At 36.8% G+C, this 21,683-nt stretch overlaps 1 protein-coding gene across 2 annotated transcripts in view; it reads left to right on the top strand.

The window, feature by feature from the left end:
• The first annotated feature begins 311 nt into the window (after positions 1-311).
• The window catches only part of npm1b (nucleophosmin 1b), a 52,554-nt gene continuing 31,182 nt past the window's right edge, over positions 312-21,683 (top strand). The window contains 7 exon segments of one of the 2 annotated variants that reach the window (NM_001166155.1): positions 312-388; positions 1,017-1,099; positions 1,491-1,610; positions 9,703-9,796; positions 10,188-10,285; positions 14,093-14,175; positions 16,610-16,667. In NM_001166155.1, the coding sequence (NP_001159627.1) occupies positions 340-388; positions 1,017-1,099; positions 1,491-1,610; positions 9,703-9,796; positions 10,188-10,285; positions 14,093-14,175; positions 16,610-16,667 (585 nt within the window). In that variant the 5' untranslated portion in view covers positions 312-339. 2 annotated transcript variants of the gene reach the window in all.

Here is a 21,683-nt window from a genome sequence, read left to right as displayed (position 1 = left end):
TGTCTTGACTAGTGCGGTTGAATGACATTTGTCCTGGGAGCACTGTACCAATGTGGCGGCGCTAATGACGCATGCTCAGGGTCCCTATGCGATATCTAGTGTTTATATCTATAGTTTTTGCAAGGCAAATATAGTGAGGATTTATCAAATGGCTCCATCGTGAGGACAAACGAGGTAGTGGACGCACGAAAAAGAAACAAAGGGCTTTACATGATCACCGACCGTGCATACTATTGGACGACGCTATTGAAAGCCCGCCCACTTCTACACTCTCATTCGTCCATTTCGATGTCAATCAACACGCCGGAACTACGTTTAACAGGACCTGTGCGCGCAAAAATGGAGGATAACATTAAAGACCTCAGCCGACCCCAGATGTATTTGTTTGGTGAGCTGAATTAAAATCACACGTTGCATAACCATATATATGCGACAATTCGTCATATGCAATCAAACGATAAGCTCCTACTGCTGCATTGCACTGTAATACAAGAGTTGTGGCTAATGCAGCTAGCCACATGTATTGGCTCTGCCTTTGTGTTTAGTCTAATGTTTATATATGCGATATAATGGGCTGGAGGACTGGGGATAGTTATATTTCATGTATTTATTTTCTATTTATAAAGGATGTTGTTTATTTTGTGGGATTTTTGGTTGCATAAAATGGGTTTTTCTAAAGTTTATCACGTGTTTACAACATTTTTGAATAAAGTATTAGTTTTTGATTAAGGTAAAGTTGGTTTTATATTCGCACATTCATATTTTCATCTTAATATCATTTCAAAAAAGTATTCTTTGCAAATTCTAAATAGTGAAATCATATTAGCAGCCAATCAAAATACTACAATGTTTACAGTCAATTAAATAATGATAATGTTGTTTTGAAGTCATACTTGCATGTAATTTCAGTCCGAATAATCAAAGTACCATGGTAAACAAAACTGAGCTGTCACTTAACGAATGTGCGAATATAAAACCAACTTTATTCTCAATTTAGTTTTGCTGTCTTCCTGTAGGTTGTTCGTTAAAGGCTGACAAGAAAGAGCACAAAGTTGACCTGGATGATGATGAGGCTGAACATCAGCTGTCACTTAAGTCGGTGAGGAAGATGAATATTTGACAAAAGTCTAATATTGCCATATAGGCAGTGGTGTAAAGTAATATCAAATACTCCAATTACTGTAATTGAGTAGTTTTTCTCAGGAATTGTAATTTTTAAAGTAGTTTTAGAAATGTGTAGTTGTGATATTGATGCTAAAACAATATTTTGTGCAGCTGTATTCTGTTTTACAACACTTATTTTCTGTATCACAATATAGATTGTGTCAAAGCTGCATTACATGAATGAACAGGAAAATGATAACAAGCCATAGCAGTATTTCTTTTGTGAGGCACTATGCTAATGATGCACTGTATATTTCAGACAAGTCGTTTTGATTGTCTGTAAACTGGCAATACCACATCTCTCACCTCTTCACCCGTGTTCTCAGGTGTGTTTGGGTGCCGAGGCGGAGGATAAATTCCACACCGTGGAGATGGAGGGATTGACTTACGATGGCAAAACCACCAAAATCACACTTGCTGTATTGAAACCATCCGTTCTGCCTTCTGTAAGTGTTCTAGAGTTCATTTCCGTTGGGTTTTGTGTTATAAACAGGTGTAAAAAAGTTTGTAAATAGCATCACAGTGTAAAAAAAATTTTGTTACAAGTGTGTGTGTGTGAATGTGAGAGTGTTTGGGGGTTTCCCAGTACAGGGCTGCAGCTGGAAGGCCATCTGCTGCGTAAAACGTATGCTGGAATAGTTGGCGGTCCATTCCGCTGTGGCGAGCCTTGATAAACAAGGGACTAAGCCGAAGGAAAATGAATGAATGAAGACCCTTGTAAACAGCTGATATTATTCCGTCTTTAAAATACATCTTGCCGATAAACTAGTGATATTTGGGATCTTATGTAATTTAGAAAAAAAACAAGTTTTTTCTAAGTTCCAAGTATTTAGCTCAATATTTTTATACTTTTAGCTGACTTTTAGTATTTAATAGTATTGTCAGAGTATTAAATTGTAATTGAAGTACTGTGAATGGAACCTTTATTTAGATATCTACTATGAAATTAGTTTGAAAAAATCTAATAAATTATGAAATGAAAAATATGTGGAAACCCTGCACACCCCAAGTAATTCAATTCAATTCAGCTTTATTTGTATAGTGCTTTTACAATGTAGATTGTATCAAATCAGCTTCACATAAATGGTCATAGTAACTCAGGGCTCGAAATTGCGACCATTTTGGTCACATATGCGCCCGAAAATTAATCTATGCGACCTAATAATATATTTTGGCGCATTAGTGCGACTACAGATAATGGTTGTAGTGCGACCTGTTTTGATTTTTTGTAAAAACGTGCTGAATCGCTCTTCCCTGCCGCTATATTGGTTCCTATTAGCTGTCAATCCCTTAAGACTTTCCGCTGTTAGATGACAAGGAAGGAGCTTTTACGACCACGGGAAATACAAACGGCTGAAGAGTAATAACTTAAAGCACACAGGTTTGCAAACCCCATCTAAAGTTGAGGGCGCAGATGAGAGCGATCATGACGTGGTGAATATTGATCCGCCAGCTGAGATCAATCGAGTACGTGTTTTTCGGAGAAGGTGCCCGAATCTCGATGCGTTGCATTCACTGCGTGTTCAGCGCAAATGTCCGCTAAAAGTCAAATCTAATACTGTACATATCATCGTCAAAGGAGCTCGCCTTTACTAAGTTTACACTGAAACTGCGGCTCATCATAACAACGAACGGTATTGCGTCGGTGGTCATCGCAAGAGTACTGCTCTGCCTGCTCATAAATTGGGTCGGCTGACTCGCCTGCTTTTCACTAACACAGAAAAATGAAGATCAGCCAGTCTGAGCTCAGACTAAACCTTTAAATTGACACAAACTGAAACCAAAACTTTTAAAGAGTGATAGAAGTGAGACTTTACTTACTTTATCTTGTCTATTCTTTTTTGAGGTGTATATTATTTTTTATTTATTTACTGATGACTGTTTTGCAGCTTTCAGCTTTGAATTGAATTATTTATTATAATATTTTGTTTGTTTTGTAGCAGAAATATTATTTATTAAATTGACATGCATATAAAAACAGCAGTACAAAATCCATATTTCTTACTGCAATGCTTCATTTTTGTTTGATGCAAACTATACATTTATTTTTCATAAAGTAACAGACTTTTTATAGCAGATATTCATGCACGTCATTTAAGGCAGCATCATAATGAGAAATGTAATTCATTGTTACTATTATTGTCATTTTCATCATCATTAATATTCTATAATTATTAGACATTCATTTTAGAATTATTGCACACAAATATCAATGTCATCACAAAGATAGTTGTTTCTGTTTTTTGTTAGTCCTGTTGATGTTGTTTTAAAATACAGCAGCAGTGCTCATTCATTTTTGATGGGTGCTCCTAAATTTTTTCTGGTGCTCCTAAATTTTTTCTGGTGCTCCTAAATTTTTTTGGTGCTCCTAAATATTTGAAGTTGAGAGCACCGGTGCTACCAAGTAAAAAAGTTAATTTCGAGCCCTGTAACTGGATCAGGGTAGTTCAGTTTTTAGTGTTTAAGTTCAGTTCAGTTTAGCTCAGTTCAGTGTGGTTTGAAATACTTGTTCATCAATTATAAGAAGTCATTTTTTTATAATTAATACAACATCTCTAAGTACGATTTTGTTTAGTTTTTTGTAACTTTGTGGAAAAAGCACTTAAAAACCATTTGTGGTGTTAAACATTTTCAAATAATATAGAGTAACAGTATTAAGAATTATTATCATTATTAAATAAATAAAATATACCATAACAATGGTTAGTTAATTAGTGGGACCTCATTGCAATTTTTTACAATATTCTATTATATTTAGTTCAGTTGTTAACACTTAATCATTATTAAATCACACATCTTCAGTATTCTAATATTGCTGCATGCACTTATCTGCCAAAGGTGCAGTAGGTGATCTTTCACAATGCTAACAGCTTAGCATAAATCTCTGAATCACACTCCCTCCCCTGCCGTCTAGAGCCACACCTCCCTAAATACGAGCACAGCAAAAGAACCCTCTCTCATGTGTTTAAAAGCGACTAGTGCTTGTCCGACGGCGAGAAAGCCAAACTGACATGCTATTTCAGAGTGAATATTTAGAGTTGCATGGTAAACAATACAGGGAGAGACTAGGCGGAATAGCGCTATTTACTTGTGTTTTGTTGTTAAACTAATTAAAATCTACATTATAGATGCTGTAAAAGGTCCCTTATGAAACTGGAAAATAGTCTTATCAATCTTTTACCGGAAGATTTTAGTGACTGAACGACAGTTCTGTGAAGATATAATCCATTTGTAACAACATCTAACGTTACATCAGCTTTACGTGAAGCTCAAATAGTTTTAAAACAAAACAGCACTTGCTAAGAGAAATCCTTCAACCATTGTTTCATCCTTTTTCCAGCGTGCAAAGGTAACTCCAATATTGATTCAGGTTTTTAAAAAGTTTCGATTCGGCAGGTTTTCACCGATCGCGCGCGCCTTCTCTCTTGAACGTGTGGCACCAACAGCGGTCGGTGAGGATGCGTACAAACGGCTGCGCAGTTGTTCAACTCTGCATTTGCTGACAGACAGTTTTGCCTACTTATCGGAATTATGAGAGATGTCGGTCTGACTCTATTTAATTGGATGAACATTTTTTAGTTTTATGCCTTACCCAAAATATAAAAATACATATAAATACATTTAGATCATTTACTTAAATTATTACTATTGAATTGTGACGAGACTTTCAACCAGCACAACACAAAATGCTTCTGAAGACAATCACCTACTGCACCTTTAAGTGTTATTATGCCCTCGGTAACACCATGAATCTAGTTTATACTCTGGCATGTTTGGGTGTTCTGTGGTATTTTGAGAATGCGTCTAATAAAAATTCCAGCTGTGCCGAGGCTGGTCAACTTGTGATTGACAGCTTGTTTTTAAAAGGGGCAAGGCCTGCGTTGCATCATCAGGACGGAAGGCGAGGAGCGCTCCATGACATCAGCACATATTAGCCTCTGTTTTATATCAGCAACGGAAAATATGAACATTTCCAAAGAGCTCTGGGAGGAATCTGCGTTTTATGACTTAATGCGAATGTGTTTGCAACTCTTTGTGTTCTGGTATGAGTAGATTAGTGGGTGGAGTTTGAGCTCTTTAAAGTACAAATTGAATCAAAACTAGCCATATGATTTTGTTAGCTCACAACGCTAGTTTTGTGGCGAATAATTCATCTGTGCATGTCATTAAGAATAAAAAATACATTGTTTGCCCTTGTAATCTAAAAGTGAAATCTGAAAATGCCTGTTTTTTTTTAAGTTAAATTCTCAGATTACGTCTGTCTGAGGAATTGGGTGTGGCTAACATACTTAACCACGCCCCTCAGTTTTGACTGCAAACAGAAATGATGAGGAGGAGGTGTCTGTTAGGTCAGTGGTCCCCTACCTATTTGTCACCACGGACCGGTCAATGCTTGACAATTTTATAGCAGACCAGGAAGCGGTGGTTCGTACTGTGATAGGTGTGACCATCAACCATTTTTCTCAGAGGATGACAAGCTAACAAAATCAGTTTTATTTGTGGAGAAAATTGCAAAACACTGCAGTGTTTGGGTGTTCAGTGTTTGTCTGAGATAATTGGTCAACTGAAATACCGAAATATGTATATTCCATACAAGCTGAAGCTAATTGGTCAGTTCTTGTCACGTGATTCGCAGTGCGCTCGCAGCGTTTATTTAACTGGGCGTGTCTGGAAGGTGCAAGCGCATCACGCCACTTGCGCGCACAAGACGCTCATCTCTATTGGAAATAACGAACTTGCACAAATTCTAGAGAAGACGCAATATGCAAACAGCCGCTAAAAGGTCGCCATCATTTTATGATCTCCAGCAATTGATCTTCTTGCACAGACATGGTGGATTCACTTGATTTGTTGACAAATGGGTTGTGGATCCATTCCTTGACAGTTTGTTTGTCCGTTTTCCCCTTCGTAAAGAAACTTTCCAAATACGTCTGTTTCATAGTCATTTTGCTGCTTTTGTGTTAAATTTGGGCACTCAAGTGACCAAGATGTAAACGAGAGAGTATGTGCATTTTTCAAAATAAAAGATTTTTCAAAATAAAAGGATCATTCAGACTCGGATAATAAATAAAAAAAATAATGAATGATTTCTTGTGCAGCCCACTACCAATTGATCCGGTACCAGTCCGCTGCCCTGTGATTGAGGATCACTGTGTTAGGTTGTAATCATAGATATATACACTAGATATCGCATAGGGACCCTGAGCATACGTCAATAGCGCCGCCACATTTGTACAGTGCTCCCAGGACAAATGTTATTCAACTACACTAGTCAAGACAGTGTGCCAGATGTGAAGATGCTGGGCTTTAGTGCTGTGTTGGGGTGTAGTAACGAGCAAACAAAGAAATCAAAGCACAAAGGCACAACATTTCATTGGTGAGATTTAGTTTTTACGATTTTGTATGTTATGAACTTTTGTGCTAAACAGGTGACGTTATTGATGATTTTACAGTTTTTTACTGAATTCACCATAAGGCAAAGTAGCTCCAACTCGCACGAAACACTCGACTTATGCTAGTTTTGTTGAATAAAATAAGCAAACAGTGTAAATAAAATATGACAATAAGATGCTGCGGTGCTAGTAACTTATTGTTGGCTAAGTAAACGAGTCATTCATTACAGAGATTTGATCACAAACAAATCGCTCCCACTGTTAGAATGAGAAGTGAAAGCTGGAGAACAGGTGTGTTTCAGGACACGGATTAGATCAAATGTAACCAGGAGGGAAGATAATACATTTCTACGCACACAAACGCATGCTTTTTGTCGGCAAAGTGCATGTGATCACTCATCCATCAATTTTAAAAAAAGTTATGTAAAATTATAATTTTCGTAAATTTAAAAAAAAAAAAATATTCGCATGCTGACCGCCGGGAAACTCCCGATCATCGATATATGTATATATGTTTATATATCTCTGGCTCTGGATGTCCAGTCCTCCACTGCACCTTGGTCTGCATCCATTTCAAAGGAGCGCTACCCTGTACTAAAATGGCGGCTCCATTAACACATTCTTTCCAATAGACAACAACAGGGTAGGCAACATCTAATGTCAATATCTATGGGTTGTAATAACTAAAACCCTTTTCCCGAAGTTCCTAAATGAAATGCCTACTTTACTAAATCCAATCAGCTTGCAGTAGAAAAAAAGCCGCGCCCACTTTTTGCTCATGTAATATTTAGTTTCTCTACGAACTGCGTCACAATTTAAGGAAAAAAAGGGTTGCAGCTTCCGGTTCATGCAGACTTTAAAACTTTTCCTAATTTTCAAATCCGTATTTATTGTTGTTTCAGTGATGAATGTAAGATCTTGGATTTTACTCCCAGGATAACTGACTCAAAAAAAAAAAAAAAAAATGTAGAGCAATAATTGTAGCGTAATTAGGCGGTTTTGTCTGGATTGCTCTAGAGACAATCAGCTCATCAGTCAGCGTTTGTGTTGAAACGGATCATCTGAGATGATTCTGGACATGAGGGATTGCTCGCCATTCAACGTAATTGCAACAGTTCCATAGCTGTCATTTAAAGCATTAAGCAGACCATCGCGCCCTCAGCTGTTTACATCTGGTTGCCATCGATGCAAGGGCCGTTGCCTGGCGCGTTGGAATGTTCATTCAAAATTGTTGGCCGTGGCTTGTATTTCTCCAATTGCGCAATTCTGATGTTTAGCTGTAGGCCTGTCTCAGATGTACTGGCATGGAATGTTCAGGACGAATCCTAGTCATGAATTCTTTCTTGGAAGGAATTCTCGCTTGTTTTTGTTGGGAATTATTCATCATCTGAATTTTTTTATTTATTTATATTTTTTGCAAAGCATTGGCACAGAAAGAACATGTTTTAATTTTTAATTTTTTGTGTTACTGTTGCCATTACAAGGTCTGATTTCATTACAAATCAGTTATCTTTACTACCTGTTTGATATAGGATGTAAAGCAGGTCTCAGACTGGACAAAAAGCAATGCATTAAATTCCATTTTTCCCTGCCATGTCTTTAAAATATGAAAATGTTCACTCATAGGCCACTTTATTAGGTACACCTTACTAGTACTGGGCTGGACCCCCTTCAGAACTGCCTTAACCCTTCATGGCAAAGATTCAACAAGGTACTAGAAATATTCCTCAGAGATTTTAGTCCATATTGACATGATAGCATCATGCAGTTGCTGCATATTTGTCGGCTGCACGTGCTTGCTGCGAATCTCCCATTCCACCCACTCCCAATGGTGCTCTATTGGATTAATATCTGGTGATTTTGGAGGTCATTTAAGTACAGTCAACTCATTGTCATGTTAAAAAAAAAAAGAAGTCTGAAATGATTTGCTCTTTATGGCATGGCGCGATGTCCCGCTTGAAGTAGCCATCAGAAGATGGGTACACAGTGGTCATAAGAATGAACATGGTCAGCAACAATACTCAGTTGCTCAATTGGTACTAATGGGCCCAAAGTGTACCAAGAAAATATCCCCCACTCCATTACACCACCACCACCAATCATTCTGAACCATTGATACAAGGCAGGATAGATCCATGCTTTTATGTTGTTGATGCCTAATTCTGACCCTACCATCCGAACTCGCAGCAGAAATCGAGACTCCTCAGACCAGGCAACGTTTTTCCTATCTTTGATTGTCCAATTTTGGTGAGTCTGTGCGATTTGTAGCCTCAGTTTCCTGTTCTTAGCTGGTCTTCTGGTGCTGTAGCCCATCTGCCTCAAGGTTGGACATATTGTGTGTTCAGAGATGCTCTTCTGCATACCTCAGTTGTGTCGAGTGGTTATTTGAGTTACTGTTGTCTTTCTATCAGCTCAAACCACTCTGGCCATTCTCCTCTGACTTCTGGCTCAGTTTATATTTTATCATTTTCTGACCATTCTCTGTAAACCCTAGAGATGGTTGTGCGTGAAAATTCCAGTAGATCAGCAGTTTCTGAAATACTCAGACCAGCCCGTCTGGCACCAACATGCCACATTCAAAGACACTTCAATCACCTTTCTTCCCCATTCTGATGCTCGCTTTGAACTGCAGCCGTTTGTCTTGACCATGTCTACATGCCTAAATGCATGGAGTTGCTGCCATGTGATTGGCTGATTAAAAATTCGCATTAACGAGTAGATGGACAGGTGTACCTAATAAAGTGACCTATGAATGGATATTATGCCCAGTATTTCTAATGAAGCTTCTGTGCTAGACTGCTGCTTCTGACGGCACTAGTGTTTACATGATCCTTCATCTCGTTTTACGCTTGAACAACTAACTAAATGCTTAAGTCTATTTAACTGATTGTATTTTAACTACATTACATCATCGATGCTGTAAGACAGGGGTGTCCAAAGTCAGTCCTGGAGGTTCTCCAGGACACCGGCCCTCCAGGACAGAGTGTGGACACCTCTGCTGTAAGAGGAAAGTTATGAAATAAAATTGATAGTCACATTAACCTTTCAGAAGTTTATCAATGGCTGAAAAACACTAGCTGTGCGCATTGCCCATTACATTTCCATTGTGTTTGTTGAAAGAGATCCTTCCCTTTTTCATCTTTAGTTAAGTCTGGGCGGTTTTGAGGTCACTCCTCCTGTGTCCTTTCGTCTGCAGTCCGGAGGGGGGCCGGTCTACATCAGCGGTCAACATTTTGTCAGTGAGTACCATTTGTCTTCTCTCATTGGTTAAAAAAGAAACGGACACATGCACTCAAAACAAAGAGTTCAGGAGGACCATTTCCCATGTGTGTCTTTTGCTTCTCTTGTTTGCTCTTCATCTCTCTGTGATGGAACGATTCTTTCTACCTATTGCAGTGTCCATGGGATTAATCTGACCCCGCTCTCTCTCTCTCTTTCTCTACACAGACTCAAAAGTGAATTATAAATTACCATGCGACTCCATTTATGCCTGTATAATCGCTTCCATATGTTTTGCTCATGCTGTTCAGACACTTTCAGCATGTCGCTCCATTCTGTGGATGTTAGCATTTAGGCCTGCCACTTACAGATGTCAGAATATTGATGCCTCCAACTCTGTGGTTTGCTCAGGTGTCAAGGAGTCAGATGATGAGGATGAGGAGGAAGAGGAGAACAACACTTCACCGGTGAAGAGACCGTCCAACATGACCCTCGCCAAAGTGCCTCAGGTGATCTGTCCTTAACTTCACCTTAAATAACAATTGATACTTTTGGTAAGTGGATAATAAGTGGACTTGATTTATATTAATTGATTTATTGGTGCAGATATTGTTACAACCCTTGATGGAAATCTGTCTAGGGATTTAAAAGGAGCAGGTTGGAGATGAATAAAAGAATAAACTAACGGTGACAAGAGAAACACAGAAGTTATCACCGCAAAAGATTTATTGCTCTCACAAACCAAACATTTACAGTATGTACTATGAAATAATATTAAGTTTGAAGAACTAAGTCAAATGGAAGAGGAAACTGAAAGGTGCACTAGAAAATCAGTGAAAGAAACATAACAAAAATATCCCCATAATCTCCTTCTAATCCTCTAAATAAGAAAATAACAATATGAAAATAAAAAGTCTTCAGCGCAGATGCGCCCTGAACTTACTCTAACTAAAAAACAGAAATACTATTTTGTGCACTTCACTAAACTAGTGTGCCTAAACATCAAAAAGCCTGCGAGCAAGGTATTTATGTCACATGACTTTCTATGCTGTTCCAGGTAAACCCTTGTTTGTAAGTCATCTTTTTGCAAGATTTAAATGGAGCATTAGCAGGCTAAAAATGACGCACGACATCCGTCGTGAACTCAAATATTACAAACGACAGAACTTTTACCAACAGATCGGTCTAACAGATCCCACTCAAAGTCAACATTTATACCAAGCTTAAACAGTCAGACACTACAAAACAGACAATGACGCTCCAAACATCAAACAACAGCTGATCTCTTTCCATTGCCGCTTCCAATTTAAAGGGCCATAACCTGTGTTTACATGGACATCAGTAATCGAATTATTTGCCAAACTATTAATTTGTGGACTTGAACTTCAGTTTGATAGTTTCACTTTCATTCAGGAACATTTCATGCTTGCCCCCCATGACAAACAAGATATTGCATACGAGGAACTGCTCGAAGAGTGTAGATTTAAAGGAATGTTTGAGACCGCATGGCGAATGGGAGAAAAAAAAAAACTCTGCATTTCTTTCTAACGTAGATGCACTCGATCAGTGGCGTAGTGGATGGGCCCCGCGTAGTCGCGATTTTCAATAATTGAAAATCCGGAAATCCGCAATAATCAAACTCTTGGGAACCACTGTGGTCGGAACCAAAGTTCACTGGTCTGTTTTCTCTGAACACCTCTCAAGCGGTGGACTACTTCATTCTGATTGCTTGCCGCCAATGTTGCCAACTTAGTGATTTTTTCACTAGATTTAGCGACTTTTCAGACCCCCCTAGCGACAAATGTAGCAACTTTTTTTTGTGTGTTATTGGAGATTTTTTTAGACTGTCATTTGTCCATACTGTACCGTCCCTACTCTTCTCAACAAGCTACGTGTGATGCCGCCAACCCCTCCCCCGCCTCACAGCACTGACAGGCGGCCCAGTCAGTCCTCGTACAGCAGCCTCTCCCACCTGCAGCCCGAGAGCAGATCACCCCTCTGCGTACCGACGACAAATGATTTAGCACAGGCAGTGTGAAGGTATTTCCCTTGTACAGTCTAAACGATCTGCTTCTCCTTTATTTTAACATTTTAATTGGACCGTTTATTCTTTTCTTGTCCACAATCACAGATGACAGTGACAGTTTCTGAACTTGTCTGAGTTTATTACACATGAGAGATTACTGCACATAAACTACACATCTATAATGACATACTGTATTCAAACAGCAATAAATTTAGTTAAATAAACATGCATATATAAAGTGTAGTGCAATTATAAATACCCCTTTAGTAAACATAAGCTGTTAAACAAACAGAAAAGGTAGAACGTGATGACGTCAGTGATATGCAAATTGACGTATGACGTATCCCCCCCCCACTTCATCAGGGGGCCCCGTCAGCAATCCCTGCAGGGGGGCCTCCGCATTTTGTGCTACGCCACTGCACTCGATAGGTGGTGCCAGAAAGCTGTGTGTGTATAGACTACCCTGTCACAAAATGTGGCAAAAATCCTACACTATGGTAATAGTTTGATTGCGGTGTTTACGTTTACACTCGGAGAGCAGCATTTACAGTGGATCTTTCAGTCCATAATATTGTAGTAATATTAACGTACTCTAAACTTAGTTATTTAGAAATTATTTTACTTTAAACACTGAAATAGTACTGCTGACGATACGAACTAACTTTGCCATCTGAATAAACAAACAAAGACCACTGATCGCTTATGTAAAAAATCTGTAACGTTAGAGACAGGACAATCAACACCAAATGGAACCATGTCTTTTTTTAAAAAGAGACGAGCGGTAAATCCAGATTTCACCATTTCCAGATGCGAAAAGCTCTCGGGTAAAAATGTTCCTTACAAACGTACTTCTGTTGCGTGCACTGTAATCCACACATGAGTCCAGCTGCGCTCTCATAGCGGGGAAATAAAAACAAAACCTTCATTGCAGCACATTAATAAACACAACACTGATGACCTGTTTCTCCAAACGATTCTTCTTCTTCCACTTGATTTGGCAACACATCGTGGCATTTCTCTGAACACTGTAACAGGTAAAAACAGTCTTAGAAGCTATCTTGCATATTAATGAAGTTGCACCGCATACACAATAGAGCGCACTGATTGGTTTGAACCAAGTCTTTCTCATGAATTAATGCTGCATACTCAAACGCGTCACATTGTACTCACCTGTACAAACATCCACTCTACATGCTGGAATTCACACAAGGATCTTATTGCCGTGAGGCAGCTTCAAAAATTTGTTTCAAAACAGAAGAACAAATTTGCTCGAAATAACGCAAAAAACAACCAAAAATTAAAAACTGCTTTTATTCTAGCTGAAACAAAACAAATAAGACTTTCTCAAGAAGAAAAAAAATATTAGTGCAAATACTGTGAGAAATTCATCACTCTGTTATACATAATTTGGGAAATATTTGAGTAAGATAAAAAAAAAAATTCACAGCAGGATGAATAATTTTGACTTATATTTGTTTGTTGCTTTTTTTTTTGGTTTACTATTGTTAAGATATTTGTACCAGGGGAAAAAACTACAACAGGAACTGGTTGTCCTTTTTATTTGTTCTTAAGAAATTAGGGTGTCAACAAGATGTCCAGAAACATTTAAAAAAGATGTGTGAAAGTTTCCTTGTTGACTTTCATGGAATCTCAATAAAGAGACACATTGTTCAATACACACTTAATCCTCTAGATAAGTGTCTGAGACAAGCAACAGCTTGCCGTCAATGTGATACACAGAGAGTTTGTTTGAAATTATTTGTCAGGGTGTTGAAATGATCCCAGAATTCCTATTAAAGCAGCAAGCCGTGAGATGCTGTCACTTCCAGTGAGTTTTACTAGGGTTAAATGGATAGTGCACCCCAAAATGAAAAATGTACTCACTGTTTACTCTCCCTCATGTGGTTTCATCATTTTATGAGTTTCTTTTTAATGTAAAAATCCAGTAACCATTGACTTCCGTTGTAGCAAATACTATGGAAATCAATGGTCACAGGTTTTCAACATTTTTCAAAACATCTTCTTTTGCGTTCAAGTTAAGGGTGAGTAAATGATGACAGGATTTTTCATTTTGAGGGACTTTCTTTTTAAGGATGTGATTTACTGGCCAAAAAATAACTGCAATGCTTATTTATTTTTTGCTGCTTATTACTTCATAAAATTGAGACACCAGGAATATAAAAATAAGTAATATAATTGCATAACTATAGTTTAAATATAATGTAATATGATTATATCATCTAATTTTCTGCTTCTAATAGAGGTATTTTTTTTCTTTTTTTTTATTTAGAAAAAGCTGAAAATGGACTCAGATGAGGATGAAGACAGCGATGATGATGACGACGACGACGACGATGATGATGATGATGAAGAAGAGTAAGAGCTCAAGTTTGTTCAGTTATAAAGTGTTTCATTGAAAGTTTTTACACGCAGTGAACTACTTCAATAAGGTTCATTTATACTTAAGTATATGACAAAATATATATAATCATAAAAACAGTTTACATGCATACAATTAAATTATACAGTTGAAGTCAGAATTATTAGCCTCCCTAAATTATTAGCCCTCGTTTATTTTTTCTCCTCAATTTCTGTTTAACGGAGAGAAGATTTTGTCAACATATTTCTAAGCATAATAGTTTTAATAACTCATTTATAATAACTGATTTATTTGATTTTTGCCATGATGGCAGTAAATAATATTTGACTAGATATTTTTTAAGACACTTCAATACAGCTTAAAGTGTTTAACTACGATTAACTAGGTTAATTATGTTAGTTAGGCAGGATAGGGTAATTAGGCAAGTTATTGTATAACAATGGTTTGTTCTGTTGACTATCGGAAAAAAAAAATAGCTTAAAGGGGCTAATAATTGTGTCCCCAAAAATGGTATTTAAAAAATTAAAAACTGCTTTTATTCTAGCTGAAATAAAACAAATAAGAATTTTTCTAGAAGAAAAAATATTATCAGACATACTGTGAAAATTTTCTTGCTATGTTACATCATTTGGGAAATATAAAAAATAAATTTAAAATTAAAAGGGGGTTTATATTTCTGACTTTAACTGTATATTCAAAAAATCATTTTAGAAATGTCAACAATGTATATTACAAATTAAAAATGTATAACAGTGTACAAAAAGTTGTAAATGTTTAAAATTTGTTTTACATTACTACGCAAATCAAATGGGCAAATCGTCTTTCATGTGTGAATCAACTTAGATTTGTGTGTGTGTTTATTCCTTTCTAAATTAAGTCTGATTACATAAATGGTTTGCCAAGTGGAGTACCTCAATTACATTGCTCTCTTTGAGGTATGATTGGTTGAACAATGACGTCTCATCTGATTTGCTAAAAAGTGATCTGTGTGAGAGTTGTGTGCTGCCTGGAAAGTCTCAAAAATATAAACAATCACAAATCCAGGGCGAATGTGAAATACAATTTGCACATTCACGTGAAAGGTAATTTATGAATACGAATTTATTTATTTATAATTTATGAGTAATATATATATATATATATATATATATATATATATATATATATATATATATATATATATATATATATATATATATATATATATTTATATTTATATTAGTGACTGTGGCTAGTAGTTTTTCAACATTACTAGCCACTCGCCATTTTCACGACCTACAATTTTGTTGTAAGGAGAATACATTTTATATGCATATATTTGATTTTGGCATGCTAAACTTTTTAATTTAGAAGTTGTGCTATGTCTACATGACTCCTTATTTATTTCACGTTTTGTGTGTTGTGTATGACCTCGTACAATGAGCATGAGCAAATAGATTTTAGTGCTGCATTGCAAATAGTTCTTGTTTCACAAGACTTAACAGGGATCAACACTACAGATTTACCTTATTATTATCTGGCTACACCAAAAAAAACAAAACTCAAAAAAAAAAAAATTCTTATCCACAAATTTAAAATAATTAGAAATTTTCAAAACAAGCCAAATATAGCTGTAAACAAACACTTTTTATTCAACAAAACTTTTCTTTAAAAAAATACAATTGACATTTTAAAAATATTTATTGTCATGTATCTAGAAGTATGAACAGTAGTCTGTACTGGCTAAAGGTCCCAGAACACCAGTTAACTACAAATAAATGGGAAGTTAATCTACTAATAAAGCAATGGTATTGTAAAGGATGATTAATATACCATAATTAATAAAACAATAACTGTAAAAGAAAGCAGGTGAAAAACATGCCATAATGAAAGGATGATCACCTGCACACGGTTAATGTTAGGCCCATTAATTAATTAATTCATTTTCTTGTTGGCTTAGTCCCTTTATTAATCCGTGGTCGTGACAGCGGAATGAACCGCCAACTTATCCAGCATGTTTTTACGCAGAGGATGCCCTTCCAGCCGCAACCCATCTCTGGAAAAAGCCCATTAATAATCTTTTCAAAGAATGGTTAAAGTGAAAGCGGCAACTGCTGCTGCTTGCACAATGACACTTTTTTTTTTTTTAAAGAATCTCAAACTCTAGCATCGTTTTTTGCATACATACACACACATGCACACACACACACACACACACATATATATATGTATATATATATATATATATATATATATATATATATATATATATATATATATATATATATATATATATATATATATATACACAGTTGTCAACATTTGAAGCTACCAACAACACCCATTCTTGTCTTGGGACAATTTTTTAAAATCTTTATTTTATCCACTTCAAATGTTAAGATCCACTTCAAATGTTCAGATGTTGAAATTAATTTTATCTATCTTTAGGGATGATGACAAACAAGAAAAGCCTGCTGTAAAGAGCCCTGTCAAATCCACTCAAAAAGTAAGTTTTCCTGCTTTTTTTGTTTAGAATATTTGGAAAAAGAAGTTTGGTACTTATGCTATATATATAAAGAACAGGATTATATTAAATAAAAATATATATTTTAACTTTTAAAATAATAGTGATTAACAGTAATGATATTTCACAATATTGGAATTACTGTATTAATTTTTTTTCTACATTTTTAGAGTTTTCCAAGACAGCAATTGTGTGATATTGTAAAACATAACAGTTTATTAATATTACTGTGTATTATTAGTTAGTAATAGTAATTACTGTTAAAAACTGTTAATAAACTAAATTATATTTTCCTAATATATTCTAAGATGCAAAACATTTGTGATGCAAAGCTGAGTTTTTCAGGATAACTCCAGGTTTTTTTATTTTCTGTTTTTATTTGATAAAAATCTTCTTTTCTCCATACTTTGAAACATGTTCACATTGCATGTTACATTTCGCCATGTTCCCACTGTGTTCCGAAGTGAACACCAGAGTGACCAGCAGGTGCCAGTCTCTTCCTGAGAGAGACTCAGAATCTTTCAGCACCTGTATTCACCCCATCAGCTTCGAGAGCACTTTATATTCTTTCCTTCACATTTTAATAACTAAAGTGTCTTTTGGTGCCATCTTTATCATCTTGTTCATATCCATTTCTCATGTCTGTTCATACTTGCTTTCTCTCTCTATGTGGAATGTAATGTAATGATCATTTTGCTCTAAACAATGCAAAAATAAGCAATTTTTACTCTAGTTTAATATATGTGTAATAATGTTTTTAGCAACGTGTCACACATAGTTGAAGTCAGAATTATTAGCCCCCCTGTATATTTTTTTCTCCCAATTTCTGTTTAACGGAGAGTTTTTTTTTTTAACACATTTCTAAACAAAATAGTTTTAGTAACTCATTTCTAATAACTGATTTATTTTATCTCTGCCATGATGACAGTACATAATAATTTACTAGATATTTTTCAAGATAGTATTCAGCTTAAAGTGACATTTAAAGACTTTACTAGGTTAATTAGGCAAGTTAGGGTAATTAGGCAAATCATTGTATAATGATGGTTTGTTCTGTACATGATAAAAATAGCTTAAAAGGGCTAATAATATTGACCTTAAAATAGCACTTTTAATAAAGCTGCTTTTACTTTATCCAAAATAAAACAATTTGGTCTTTCTCCAGAAGAAATAATATTATAGGAAATACTTGCTCTGTTAAACATCATTTGGGAAACATTTAATAAGAAAAAAAACTTCACAGGAGGTCGAATCATTTTGACTTCAACTGTATATGTAAGCTGCTGATGTGGCATTATCAGGCAAACAAATCACTTAAAGAGCCCCTATTATACATTAAAAATGGTCATATTTTGGTTTAAGTGTCTCCAACAACAGGCTGATATGCATGCTAGGTCAAAAACATTTTCATTGTCTTATATGCATTTATTTTTACCTAATTATCCCAGTGACTCCCATATTTTTTGTTCAGCGATTCATTTGTTCCCGAATCCCTGCTCAGCGTGAAACTAATCTGCGCTGATTGGGCTGACGTCAGCCTGTTGCGACTGGTCGACTGCGTTTTGCGTGAGACAGAGTGAAATGGTCAGCACGGCTTAATAACAATATTGAAGTAGTCAGAGTGCAGAGTGCATGTGTGGACATACCTGCCAACACTCCTGTTTTTCCTGGGATCTCCTGTATTTCAGGCCCATCTTAAGACACCAGCCCCTTTTTGTTAATTATCCCGGATAAATGCTGGTCCTCAGCATTTTGATACGGTCTGTGAAACCCCCGAGTCCCCAACATTGGTATAGCATGGTTTCCGCCTACATTCATTCATACCACCACAGCTACATTACAGCTTCTCATTCAAAACATTCAGTCATTGTTGTTGTTGTTGTTTTAATAGCGAGGTGTAATTGCACCAGAACGCATTAAAAGGTAAGTAAATTATAACAGCGCAAACTTTTTTGTAATCGTAGTAGTGCTGTGCATTGTTTTTATAAGGTGACTGACTGACTGAAAGGTGCAAGTCTGTGGTTCTGCATACAATGACTTTATCTTGCTGGAGTTTATAGCCGTTTCACTTTACTTCAGGATGCATTAATGCCACTTTGTAGGTCTATTGGAGACATTCATAAATATTCCTAACAAATCTAATAAATGTTAGAGACATACTGGTTACATAACCACGCTAAATAGCACTTCAGCAGCGTATATTTGAGAGCGCACAATAAGCTTGGGCGGTATCCAAATTTTGATATCGTCACACAGCATCACGCTCTCTCTCATTCACACACTCACGCCACACAAACACACTTAAACAGCATCCAAGCGCCCGTTCCCGTTTTAATTACACCAGAGTTACAGACTTATTCCCGCACCGCAAAAAATGGGTCGGGTCCTGTGGCTCCAGCGGTATAGCAGCAGGTATGCAGACCTCTAGTTCGTATTTACCACTTCTCCTTTCTCATTCGGTCGAAACCGGAAATACTGCCAAGTAAGAAGACTTGCATGGAAATCATACTAAAACATTACGTACGCTTAAAGCTGTAAATGTGCGTACGCAGAAAGAAATTCAGATGTATGAAACACTGCGTACGCCGAATCTCACACATATTCTTTTGTACATCCGAATGAATGTGAAACTGAGCGCAACATGCACGAGCACAAAACCCCTCTCTGCCTCCTCCCCCGTATGAATATGCCAATGACTCTACTTTGGCAAAACCCAAGAAAAAAGCAAAGGCAAAAGCAAGCAAAAAGAGAAACTTTGAACAGAATGTGAATTGAAGGTGCTGCTTTCGGAGGTAGACCGGAGGAAAACTGTGTTATTTGCAAGTTTGTCCTCCGGAATTAACAACAAAAAAAAAATAGAGTGGGGAGAGTTTAGCTGATGCGGTTAACACAGTTGGGTCTGAACATCGCACTGAGTGAATTAAAAAAAGAAATAGTGTGATTTATAGGTGTAAAATGTTGTGGTACCCATATCAGTCTCAGTGGCGCAGCTCGTAAAACGCATGGCAACATGTTTTGACACGTTCGAGCATGAACTCGGTTCGAATCCAGTGTCTAATGAACTCATTCTTCTTTTTTTCCCCCGCTACATATCAGATTTTGCCAACTATTTTTCATGAGAAAGACAAGTAGGAATAATCAATAAGTCTGTGCATCATATTTTATTTGCAAATTTGTTGAATGGAAATGTTTCTGATTCACGCATGCAAGTTCATCTTCAGATGGTGCCTTTATAGCAACGTGTGTGCGGTAGATCGCTCCCATTACATTGGGAAAACAGGCGACCGCTGCAAATTGCGCTTTAATGTTTGGCTGGTCAACTGTATGGTATGGAAACCTTATATACCTGCTAGAAGAACCCGTCTCATACAGACGCCATTGCAAGGCTCAAAGACACTTTGTAAAGTGCAATTTAACATAACTGCCTCTAGGAGTCGCCAATGGAAATAAAACAGACTCGCACAAAGCTGGCGTGGAGCTGCGCACTTTCCCACGATCAGTTCATCATTAGTAAATCCAAACGTGAGCGATTCTGAACGTAAAACATGGTGTATGCAAAGTTATTGTGCGTACACAGCGTTGATACATGAGGCCCCAGGTCGCTTGGTGCGTGACTCGCCATCTATGAGTCGACTCTTTTATAGATGAATCAATAGTTTTAAACACTGTGCACTTTCAGATTTAAGCTGGATATTTCACTTCACTTAGAGCTGTGTAACACACTACAAGGAAGGTCATTCTCAAAAACCCATAATAGGGGCTCTTCAGGAAATGCAGTCTTGGTGTGCATAACAGAATTTTCAAAAATGTAAAACTAAATGTTTAGTCTAAGAACTTAACAGCAGTTAGAATACAAATCGAAACTATTTCTCCACCATTTTAACTCACTAGAGCTGAATCAAAATTGATGAGCATAATAAAACCTAATAGTCCTGCTGTGTGCATGTGTGTTTAAATGTATGAGAGAGCGTGTGTGTGTGTGTGTGTGTGTGTGTTTGGAGATCAAAGCGGGTGCATACCTGCTCTGTGAGGACTGATTCCTGCCAGAGGGGAGACAACTGATGAACACTTCTGTCACACACTCCACATCTCCTCTGATCCCTTAGTCCTCGATGCTTTCTTCTATTATTGCAGTATTTCAATCTCTCCTCCTTTAACCTTTTCCATCAGATATTTAATTTGATTATTTGTTGCCTGTTCAGTTTTGGAAGCATACACTGTTAACAGTTTTCAGTTAGAATCTACAGTAACCTATTGGCAGTGGTTCACTTACTGTAAATCAACAAGAGTACTGTATTTCCATTTACAGCACCGTTTATCTGGCTCTTCATCCAAAACTGAAAATTCAGTCAGAATTTACTTACTTATCGCAAACCTACTTGACTTTCTTTCTTTGAAATATATTTTGATAAATGTTGGGAACCTGTTACCATTGACTGCCACGATATTTGTTTTCCCTACTTTCCCTACTTTTTTTGTTCAACAGAATAAAGAAACTCATAAAGGTTTGGAACAACTCAAGGCTGTGTAAATAGTAAGAAAATGTCAATTTATTGCGTGAATTATCCATTTAAATTGTGCTAGTGTTCAAATTACATGTGTTAAACTCATGTTGTGAAGTAAACCTTACTAGTATCGGGATGGACTACGAGAAAGTCCTAAATTCTTGTTGGCACAGATTCAGCAATGTTGGAGATGTTTCTCAGAGATTTTGGCCCATATTAACACGCAACACTGTAATTTAACAAATACTTTTAAACCAGCCGTCCCATTAATAGAGGAAGAGTGGGACGAATTCTCAGACCAACCACTTTACTGTAAGACAACTGAGCGACTATGGAGAAGTTACTATAACTGGATAATGCATTTTTATATTTATAAATATTCTTTAAAATGAAATACTAGTAATGCATTGCTGCTATGGATTCCAAATCACAGCGTCTAATAACGCCCGTTTCACACGAGGCTTCAGCATCAATGCTTGACAGAGGGCGTGTC

This window comes from Danio rerio, chromosome 14 (assembly GCF_049306965.1).
Source record: "Danio rerio strain Tuebingen ecotype United States chromosome 14, GRCz12tu, whole genome shotgun sequence".
Lineage (NCBI taxonomy): Eukaryota > Metazoa > Chordata > Actinopteri > Cypriniformes > Danionidae > Danio > Danio rerio.
The sequence above is the reverse complement of the archived record's forward strand: the minus strand, read 5'-3'. Positions and strand labels throughout refer to the sequence as shown.